This window comes from Neoarius graeffei, chromosome 5 (assembly GCF_027579695.1).
Source record: "Neoarius graeffei isolate fNeoGra1 chromosome 5, fNeoGra1.pri, whole genome shotgun sequence".
Classification (NCBI taxonomy): domain Eukaryota; kingdom Metazoa; phylum Chordata; class Actinopteri; order Siluriformes; family Ariidae; genus Neoarius; species Neoarius graeffei.
In genome coordinates this window covers 112,177,848-112,189,464 of record NC_083573.1, presented here as the reverse complement: position 1 = coordinate 112,189,464, position 11,617 = coordinate 112,177,848, and the positions used below count along the sequence as shown (strand labels likewise).

General features: G+C 44.0%; 1 protein-coding gene across 1 annotated transcript in view; it reads left to right on the top strand.

Moving 5' to 3' along the window:
• Window positions 1–4,609: 4,609 nt before the first annotated feature.
• The window catches only part of LOC132886328 (fibroblast growth factor 21-like), a 67,438-nt gene continuing 60,430 nt past the window's right edge, over window positions 4,610–11,617 (top strand). The window contains exons 1-2 of the mRNA XM_060920873.1: window positions 4,610–4,614; window positions 4,950–5,136. Of these exons, the coding sequence (XP_060776856.1) occupies window positions 4,610–4,614; window positions 4,950–5,136 (192 nt within the window). The remainder of the gene's footprint in view (window positions 4,615–4,949; window positions 5,137–11,617) is intronic.

The window sequence follows — 11,617 nt, the reverse complement described above, 5'->3', positions numbered from 1 at the left end:
ACCCTGGAAACGATGAAAGGTCAAAGGCCGCCTTCCTGCTTTCTCTCTCTCTCTCAAAGACACACACACACACACACACACACACCTGTTCTGTCATTCACAAACACTTTCTGAAAAAGTGCAATACTACGACTACTACTACTACTACTAATAATAATAATAATAATAATTATTATTATTATTATTATTATTACACTTCTGTAAGATAACATTCTGTAATATAACATTAAAATAATCATTTATTTTTCTGAAATAAAATAAGAAGAATAAACAGAGAAGTTAATTTTAAAAGGACACAAAATAGAAAAAGAACATAACATTGTAATGCAAAAGTAATATGTAATAATGAGAGAAACACAAAATTTAGAAAGCTGATGTTGCCAAATTATTTCCAAAATTGAGGCCAACAGTTTAAATACATTTAGGGTAAAGACATTCAAATTCATATTTTCACAACTACACAACTTTTGGGGGGGGAATAAACAAAAAAAAACACTTTCCCTCTGCAGCTAGTCTCTGATCTGATGAGCTCTTTCAACTAAATACCTTGCTAAATGCAACTGCGATTTGATAAACTTGATCAAAGGACCTGCTAGAGAACTAGTTCATGTTCTTTGAACTATGGCCATTTTTTTCATATGTTTATCAGTTCTACTAGGTTCTTTTTTTTTTTGCAAATACTTGGTTCAGTCAACTGAAATAAAGGATGTACTTACACTAGGCATGGTTGCCTTGTACCATGACTGAGGATGATTGTCCCCCCTGCCCACTCCCTTGCTGGCCTGTGCTCACTATTTGCACTTTCAGAGCACACTGCAAGAACTGAGAATGATCATACTTATTAGAATGCTGTTTTAAGGGACTTTTTTAGTTGCTACTTCAGGATAGGTACTCTCCCAGTACAAGAGGAACCATGAGTTATGCAGGTGTATGGTGATTGGCTGAATACATGAGGCAAAATATGAATACATGATGCACTATTTCTAAAAATCCAAAACAGCTGTGTAAAGAACAGCTCATTCGGTCTTAGCTCTTAGCATCAAAAATGGAAAAAATATGGACAGATATGCTCTTGTTTCTTCAAAAGAGGTAACTCCTCCATACATACAAACATAAAGTTTAGTGTTCCACAAGGTTCTGTCTTAGGCCCACTGCTTTTTTTCTTTATATATGTTACTGTAGGAAGACTCTGGTGTGGGTGGAGCACAGAAGCACGGCAGGCGGTTGTTTGCGATTCGTTCTCGACTTTATTGCTGCTTTACAGCACACAACTTAGACACACTCTCTCTCACAGGCATGCACACTGACACAGGCTAGAAGGAAGCTCTCAGAGCTGTCCTCCCCTTCTCACCCTCCTTTTATCAGGCGCAGTCACTGAAGGAGACACACAAACACACGTTAATTGATAACAGGTGTAGTGACATGACCACTCACCTTCCCTGACTCCGGCCTCCATTCACAGACTGACGCTCGGCCATGCCCCCGCTGCCACATACCCCCACCGCCCGACTCAGGCCGGTGAGCCGTCCGGCCTGAAGCTGACTCCCTCCCCCCGATGGGAGAGGAAGTCCGCCACCGCCATCTGTGCCCCCGGCCTGTGGACCTTCTCGAATTTAAATGGCTGGAGTGCAAGATACCAACAGGTGATCCACACATTGGCATCCTTCATGCGATGGAGCCACTGGAGGGGTGCATAATCTGAGCAGAAGGTGAAAGGGTGCCCCAGCAGGTAGTACTGGAGGGCGAGGACCGCCCACTTGATGGCTAGGCACTCTTTTTCAATCATGCTGTACCTGCCTTCCCACACCGACAGCTTCTGGCTAATGTACAGCATGGGATGCTCCTCCACCTCCTGGGGCAGAATGACCCCCAGCCCTCTGTCTGATGCATCTGTCTGCAAAATAAAGGGGAGAGAAAAGTCAGGGGAGTGTATCAGTGGCCCCCACACACACAGTGCAGCCTTTACCTTATAGACAGCCTGTTGTCATTGCTCCGTCCACTAGACCGGATCTGGTGCTCCCTTTTTAGTGAGATCAGTCAGCGGGCTGGTGATGTCCGAATAATTAGGTATGTACCTCGATAGTAGCCAGCCAGCCCCAGGAACTGTCTCACTCCCTTTTTGGTCTTGGGCCTCGGGCAGGCCACAATCGCTGCCGTCTTATTAATTTGGGGACGCACCTGCCCATGGCCCAAGTGGAAACCCAGATACCGTACTTCCACCCGCCCAATCGCACATTTCCTTGGGTTGGCTGTGAGACCCGCCCGCCTCAGCGACTTTAGGATGGCCCTAAGGTGTTCAAGGTGCCGCGGCCAGTCATTACTATAGATGATAAAGTCATCCAGATACGTGGCTGCATAGGTGGCATGGGGGCGGAGGACCCTGTCCATAAGCCACTGGAATGTCGCAGGTGCCCCAAACAGCCCAAAAGGGAGTGTGACGAACTGGTGTAAGCCAAACGGTGTGGAAAAGGCCATTTTCTCTTGGGATAGAGGAGTCAAGGGGACCTGCCAATATCCCTTCGTTAAATCTAGTGTCGAATAAAAATGAGCAGCGCCTAATCGATTGAGCAACTTGTCAATGCGAGGCACTGGGTATGCGTCAAATTTAGACACTGCGTTGATCTTTCTATAGTCCACACAGAACCGGACCGACCAGTTCATCCCGAACCACCTTTTTTTGTGTGTTCAGGCAATCAGTAAGGGCAGCTACGCACTACCACCCCCAGGGGCATTTTGATGTGGTGTTCTATGAGGTGGGTATGACCAGGAAGGGGCAAGAACACGTCAGAAAATTCCTTCTGCAACTTGGCTGTCTCCGGGAGTTGGGCCGGTGAGAGGTGGTCTCCACAAGGGACCAGAGTGGTCTGAGATGTTATCTTTTTTACCATTCTGGCCCCAGCTCCGCCTTCTCTGGGACTACCGATGCCAAGGCCACGGGGACCCCCTCATTCCAATGTTTTAAAAGGTTGAGGTGGTAGATTTGCAGTGCCCCGCCCCTATCTGTTCGCGTCACCTCATAGTCGACATCCCCAACTCGCCGTGTGACCTCAAAGGGCCCTTGCCACTTGGCGACTAGTTTAAAACTTGACGTGGGCAATAATACAAGCACTTTGTCTCCTAACGTGAACTCTCTAAGATGCGTTCCCCTGTCATACAGCTGGCTTTGACTTTCTTGTGCCTGCTGCAAATTCTCCTGGGTTAGGTGCCTGAGGGTGTGGAGTTTTGGGTGCAGGTCAAGAATGTACTGAATTTCGTTTTAACTAGGTGAAGGTCCCTCGTCCCAATTTTCACATAGCACGTCCAAAATGCCATGCGGCTTACGCCCATATAACAATTCAAATGGTGAAAACCCTGTGGAGGCTTGTGGGACCTCTTGTACTGCAAATAACAGGGGCTCGAGTCACTTATCCCAATTACGTGCATCTTCGCTGATGAACTTCTGAATTATATTTTTGAGAGTTCGATTGAACCGTTCGACTAAGCCGTCCATTTGTGGGTGATAAATGCTGGTGCAGATAGACTTAATCCCCAGTAACCCATACAGCTCACGCAGTGTGCGTGACATGAATGTAGTGCCTTGGTCTGTCAGGATTTCTTTCGGAATCCCAACCCGGGAGATAAAGTGGAAGAGTGCTTCTGCAATACTGCGTGCTGAGATATTGCGGAGAGGCACTGCTTCCGGATATCGCGTTGCATAGTCTACCAGAACTAAAATAAAGCGATATCCCCATGCTGATCGATCTAATGGCCCAACGAGATCCATCTCAATTCTTTCAAACGGGGTCTCGAATAAAGGGAGAGGGCGCAAAAGCGCTTTTGGAGTGGCCGCGGGATTTACTAATTGGCATTTGTGGCACGCCGCACACCACTGACGGACATCCCCATGAATCTCTGGCCAATAGAACCGGGCCATTATTCAGGCTAGTGTCTTATCCTGCCCCAAGTGTCCGGCCATGGGATTAAAGTGAGCCGCTTGGAATACGAATTCCCGGCGGCTCTTTGGAATTAATAACTGTGTTGTCTCTTTGCCAGTTTGAATGTCCTGTGTCACTTGATATAACCTATCCTTAATAATAGCAAAGTAGGGGAAGGCCGGTGTCGCATTTGGCTGGAGACTTTGAAATCGATTACTCTCACTTGGTCAAATGCATGCCGCAGAGTCTCGTCTTATGACTGCTCTAACAGGAAATCCCCGAGGGAATCCCCAAGAGAGGGAGGAGGGGTGGGGCACTCCTCACTCCACGTGTCGCCTTGATGCAGTGCTGATGTAGATGGGTCTGTGACAGCTTCTCCCGCCAATGCTACTCCAGGGCTTTCCCTAGCTAAATTACGGCAGGACCCACTCTTCACTATGTGCGTCATTAATTCCTTAAACCCTGGTCAATCAGTCCCCAAAATTAGCGAGTGGGTGAGATGAGGATTATGTTGGAGATGTCCCAGCTCCCCGCAGCGCCAGCACACCGGCCCAGGCTCTCCCTCTGCACCGGTGTTATGGGCATCACTCACCTGAGGGGGAGGAGACACAGACAAGGAAGGGGGAAATGGGAGGACACCATGGGTGCACCGGGCCGGCTGGGGGGGAGCCAGCCCCCACCTCCGCCATGGGGGAATGGGGTGAGGATGAGAAACAGAGGGATAAGAGAGAGGAGAAGAGAGAGGAGAAGAGACATGCTGTCCTGCCATCGGAACTGCCGCCACGTGGTCCTCTGCCAGCTTGATTACCTGGTCCAGCAACGCTGGGCGATGACACTGGACCCACTCCGCCATTCCTTCTAGAAGTCGTGTGACGAATTGTTACAGTGTCACCCGGTCAATCACTCTCTCGGCATCACGGTCATCTGCCCTCAGCCACCGCTGGCAGGTGTCCTGGAGTTGCTGCCCGAACGCAAATGGCCAGCTGACCTCCTCCAAGCGCAGTGAGCGGAAGCACTGCCGTTGTTGCTCTGGAGAGTGGCTGACACACTGGAGGATGGGTCTGCGAAGGTCCGCGTAGACGAGCCAGCTGTCGGCAGGGAGCTGCAGCGCAGCCAGTTGTGCCTCACCTGTCAGCAGGGGAAGGAGGCGTGCTGCACGCTGGTCCACCGGCCAACCCCACGTCTCTGCTGCCTGCTCGATGAGCCCGACGAAGGCTTCCGGGTCATCATGCGGACCCATCTTCATTAAGGTGAGGTAGGGAGGGTCCGCTCCGGTGGCGGTCGTGGGCCCCGCTGACGCGAGCAGGTGCCGGAACGCCTGGCGGTCCTCCTGTTGGGCCAGCACCAAGGCTTTGAATTGTTGCTCCTGCTCCTTCTGGAGGGTGACCAGCGCTTGGTGCTGGTTCTGCTGGGCTGTGGTGAGGGCATGGATCAGCTCCTTAAACAGCGAGGACTCCATGGGGCTGTTCCCTTCTGTACTCGTCCCGGGTTTCGGCACCACTGTAGGAAGACTCTGGTGTGGGTGGAGCACAGAAGCATGGCAGGCGGTTGTTTGCGATTCATTCTTGACTTTACTGCTGCTTTACAGCACACAACTTAGACACACTCTCTCTCGCAGACGCAGACACATATACACACACAGGCTAGAAGCGAGCTCTCGGCACCATCCTCCCCTTCTCATCCTCCTTTTATCAGGCGCAGTCACTGAAGGAGACACACAAACACACGTTAATTGATAACAGGTGTAGTGACATGACCACTCACCTTCCCTGACTCTGCCCTCCATTCACAGACTGACACTCGGCCACACCCCCGCTGCCACAGTTACATCTGGTTGATATTATTCATAAGCATGGTATTAGTTTCCACTGTTATGCTGATGGCACACAGTTGTACGTTTCAGCAAAGCCAGACAAGAGGCACCAGTTTAATGAAATTGAGAAATGTGTAAAGGACATCGGATGCTTAGTAACTTCCTTCTGCTTAACTCTGACAAGACTGAAGTACTTGTACTTGGACCAAATGCAGCTAGAAGTAGGTTTTCTGATTACACAGTAACTCTGGATGGCCTTTTTGTTTCTTCACGTGCAGCAGTAAAAGATCTTGAATTGATCATTGACTCCAGTCTTTCATTTGAAACTCATGTAGATAATATTACCCGGATAGCTTTCTTTCATCTCAGAAATATAATGTCACTACACAATTCAGAAAAACCATTTCATGTGGTTGTTACCTCTAGGTTGTATTAATGTAATGCCTTACTCTCTGGATGTTCCAGGAGGAGCCAAACAAGCTCCAGTTAGTACAAAATGCAGCAGCAAGAGTCCTTCCTATAACTAGAAGATATGACCACATCACCCCTGTCTTATCCACACTGCAGTGGCTCACAATCAAATTTCACACTGATTATAAAATACTACTATTGATCTTTAAAGCACTGAATGGTCTCACACCACAGTACCTGAGTAAACCTCTGGCATTTTATGATCCACCACGCCTACTTAGATCAAAAGGTGCAGGCTATCTGCTGGTACCTTGTATAGTGAAGGCTACATCAGGGGCAGAGCCTTTTCTTACAAAGCCCCACAGTTATGGAACAGCCTTCCAAGTAGTGTTCAGGACTCAGACACAGTCTCAGTGTTTAAGTCTAGGCTGAAAACATATCTGTTTAGTCAAACTTTTTGTTAATAGTTTTTTATGAGGTAAAGGAGTAGATCTGGAGGGTCCTCAGGCATAGAGTGTTTTGGTAAACTGGGATGTATGGATGCTGTCAGTCCCCCACTCTCACACGTTCACTCGAGTTTGTTGACGGTGTAGTGGCTGCTGCTTTATGTCCCATGGCTCCCTCATGTCTGTGTTACCTTCTGGCTCTCCCTTTTAGTTATGCTGCCATAGTTACTCTTGCTGGAGTCCTTGCTTGTACTCAGTGCACAATGTACACTGTTCTTAACCATTAGGTCACAATTAGCATACCTAACAGTCTGTGCTTCTCTCTCTCTGTCAAGCGACACATGTCAATCCTGAGACATCAGCAATGCTGACTTCTTCTGCTCTTTGGACCTGCCTGATCCAACCTGATGCCCTACTTCTAGATGGAGTCTCATTACATTGCTCCTGTGGAGGACACCCTCATATGGACAGTCAAAAGATACACTTAGAAGATGGCTCTGGACAATTAATACAAACAGTTTTGCTCTGATGGTTTAGGACTACAATCACCATGATAACTTTAGGACTGAAGTTGTCATGAATAATTTTGCACTCAAATCTCCATCAATGAATAGTTGATAACAAACAAAATCAACTTCATGTCAAAATTATAATGAATTTCCTGAGGACAAAATTACACTTTTTGATCACACAGGACACACTTATAGAAGAGATTTTTCATTCATTTTTGGTATTTTTTTAAATAATTATGCTATCTGTTATCACCCAAATGAGGATGGGTTCCCATTTGAGTCTGGTTCCTCCCAAGGTTTCTTCCTCATGTTGTCTCAGGGAGTTTTTCCTCACCACCATTGCCTCAGGCTTGCTTATTTGGAATAAATTTATAAACTCATATCTTTAAAATATATACCTGGAATGAGAGTGTAGTGAAGATGCAAGGAGTAGACATAAAGAAAGTTGGTGAATTCAAGTACCTGGGGTCAACTGTGCAGGAAAATGGGGGCTGCAATAGTGAGGTGAGAAAGAGAGTGCAGGCAGGGTGGAGCAGTTGGAGAAGGATTTTGGGAGTCATTTGTGATAGGAAAGTCCCAGCAAAAGTGAAAGGTAAAATGTATAAGACAGTAGTGAGACCAGCTGTGATGTATGGATTGGAGACAAGTAAGTGACAAGGTTGGACAGGATAAGGAACGAGCACATCAGAGGGACAGCACATGTGGAGAGCTTGGGAATGAAGCTAAGAGAGATGAGACTGAGATGGTATGGGCACATCCTGAGAAGAGATGCAGAGCATGTTGGAAGGAGAATGTTGAGGATGGAGCTGCCAGGCACATGAAAACGAGGAAGGCCAAAGAGGAGATACATGGATATGGTGAGAGAGGATATGAAAGTGGCAGGTGTGGTAGAGAAGGATGCGGAGGACCGGGAGCAATGGAGATGAAAGATCCGCTGTGGCGACTCCTGATCGGGAGCAGCCAAAAGAAGAAGAAGATCTGGAATGTATATATTTCTATAAAGCTGCTTTGTGAAAATGTCCATTGTTAAAATTGTGATACAAATAAAATTGAATTGAATACCTCACAAAGATCTGAGTGATGGTTTGTGTTGTGGTAGATTAATTATCAGTCATGTGGTCAAGATAATGGATCAAGGCTGTACACACTGCAAGTCCTTCAGCCTCTGCAACATGTGGCAGTGTCACATCTGGCTGGGGAAAAGGGATAGGTTCTTTCAAAGAAATTACAACAGTTTTCCACCAGTCAATTCTCTTCTGGACCTAAACAAGTGATGAACAGCATTATGCAATAATCCAAAACAATGTCTGAAACACAAACAGTACTTTTTTTTGTTGTACATCATGTCAGTTGTATCTCCCTTGAAATATTTTGTTCACATGGCATAAAACAACAGTAAGCTAACGATAAAGCTAGTTACCTCCTGTTCTGTCCTGTGGGTTCCTCCAGAAACTTCATTAAAGTGAGTGAGGCAAGTTAATTTGAGGATGAACTAACTCAGCAAACTCCACTTTTGATTGTCAAATTCTTCACTTGTTCAGTCAGTACAGTAAGTGTACTATTTCAGAGATCTTTGTCCATTAGTTACGATAACATTTTCTGGTTGGTTTGGGAAACATCAGTTTTTTGATGTATCTGGTGTTTTCAGATCAGCATGTCCAATATATTTCAGATGTTGTGCATAGATGAAATTCCACAAGGGTGTGGTTTTCACAATGTTCTGTATGTCATCACTGGAGTACATGAATTGGTATTCTCCCTCTTCCAAATGACATCATCTCCATTCACATTTCACCATAATTCTCAAACATTGAAACCAATGTTTCCATCTTCCTTATCTGCCCTTCTTTTGGAAACCAAGCTTGTACTCCATATACCAGGTGAGATCTAACACATGCTGACCTTGTTGTCTGTAAGCACTGATCTGAGTTCACTGAATTTTGCTTTTGCCTTTGATATTTGTTGTTCTATTGAAATAGCTTTTAGATAGATAGATAGATAGATAGATAGATAGATAGATAGATAGATAGATAGATAGATAGATAGATAGATTTACTTTATTAATCCCAAGCTGGGAAATTGTTAGAAATTGTTTAAATCATTTGATATTAATTTACCCAGGTATATAAATTCCCTCATGTTCTTGATTTTGTTACATATGGTACTAGTTTCTTTCTCTGACAATTGTTCATCATTGAAAACAGGTTTTAGTTTTCTTGAAGGACGTCATCAGGCCAAATCGTTCACACGTGTTTATTATAGTGAGCGGTATCTCAGCTTCTTTCAAAGTTTTGCAGAACACAACATCATCAGCATACAAAATCCAGCGTATACCATAATATCAATACCATGTAATCTTCTGCAGTTTCTTTGTTCCAATCTCCTTTGTGTGTGGTGTTGTATTCTCCTCTCAGCCTCATTCATATTAAATACTGGCAACTGTTGCAGAAGTTCTTGCGTCTTAGATCTCCTGCTTGTTTTTTCAACTGCATTGTTTACATGTCCCCATTCAAGCTGCATTATTGTCATGAAATCCAAGATACACAAACACACAGATATACATTGTGGCTTATTTCGAGTTATTTTGGGCGCAGTGACACACGGCCCCTTTCTATGCCATAAAGATTTATCAATTATGCAACACAGAGATTTTCAGTAAATTGTGCAATATGCATAAGACTGTGAGTAATCCCTTTCTGGGTCCATATCTGGACTGTGGACTATTGGTTGATGACCCTGCTGGAGACTCTCAAAAGCTGCACCTGCAGTTAAAAAGCAGGTTAATCACCAAAGTGTTTTCAATATTTTAGCATGATAAAGAAGGCTAGGGAATATTTTAAGTTTTATCTGCATTCTTGGTTCTTTCTGTTCTTAGGTGAAGCGGAACATAATAACATACAGTAATGTACAATAAGATGCACTCTAGTGTAAAAGGGAAAAAGACAATGTGTGTGGTTCTTGGGGAGGAGGGGGCTAGAGTGTGTCTATACATTCTATATACTATTAAATTTAGAACATCCTGTGTGTGTGTGTGTGTGTGTGTGTGTGTGTGTGTGTGTGTGTGTGTGTGTGTGTGTAATGATGCACCAACATTCCTGCACAGGTGACCAGGGTCACCCGAAGATCATATATCACCATGGCAACGCTTCACTGCTTTAGATCAACAGACCTGAATAAAACCTCTTAGTAAAAGATCAATGAGAGAGAAACAAGACAGAAAGAGTACAGATACAGAGAGACAGCAACAAAGACACAGAGAGAGAGAGAGAGAGAGAGAGAGAGAGAGAGAGATTTTATTTGATTTTTCAAAGATTTTTTTTTCCCCAAATGGTTAAAAATCACAAGCATTCAATGGACTTAAACATAGTGCTTTGGAAGAAAAAAGGAGGGAAAAAAACATTCATTTTACAACCCCAATTCCTTTTTATACCCAATCATCTTATTGACCTGTTGACAATTATCCAAATTGGGGTTTTTTTAGCAATACACAACATTTTCAGTCTTTTGTTGCCCCTGTCCCAACTTTCCTGAAATGTGTTGCTGACATCAAATTCAAAATGAGCATATATTTTTCAAAAAACAATAAAATTTCTCAGTTTCAACATCTGATATCTTGTCTTTGTTCTATTTTAAATGAAGTATAGATTTTCCATGATTTGCAAATTATTACATTCTGTTTTTATTTACAGTTTACACAGCATCCTAACTTTTTTGGAATTTGGGTTGTACATAGTGAGTTGAGGTATTTCTAATAGATGATTAAATTTGATAATGTTTTCTATCAATACACATAAAGCACATTTTTGATACCATATATTGATAAATTCAGTAAGTTCCTTTGACCTATATAAATAGCCATTTTGTTCTTTTGACTTATGTAAATAGCCATTTTGGCTTGATCAATAATGTCTGTGAAGGTTCTCAGTCATCCAGGTCATTGTAAACCATACCGTAGGTGCTAAAGAAGGCAACTGGACTTGCTTGAAATTCTTGAATTTGTGAATTTCATTCTTGAAACAAAAATTTTAAGCAAGTCCAATTGTCTTCTTCAGCACCTATGGCTTGATTGATAATAAAAATTTATGAGCTGAAATTTGGACCTGTGCTTCTGAGTATTTAAAACCAAGTTTCCATTGTACAATTCTCACTGAGCAATCCAAACAGTTTTTGTAAGACAGTAAATAAAGTCTTAGAGATTTCATGAATGCATGAAAAGCAGTCTTTCTTATGCCATCAAAAAGGCAATCATTGTTTACTTCAGGATTTAAAACACTAACAAAAGAATTTACTGGTATGAAACAATGCAAAGTCTCCACTGTAAATCCCCACAATTTTTTGTTAGCACCATTTGAGTTACATGTTGTGTAAATCAAATGGTGCTACCCCCCCCCCCCCCCCAAAAAAAAAAAAAAATCAATTTTAATTCCAGCTTGTAATGCAACAAGACAGGACAAACACCAAGGGGGATGAATACTTTTGCAAGACACTGTATGTAATATGCTGCTTTCTTTATTAACATAC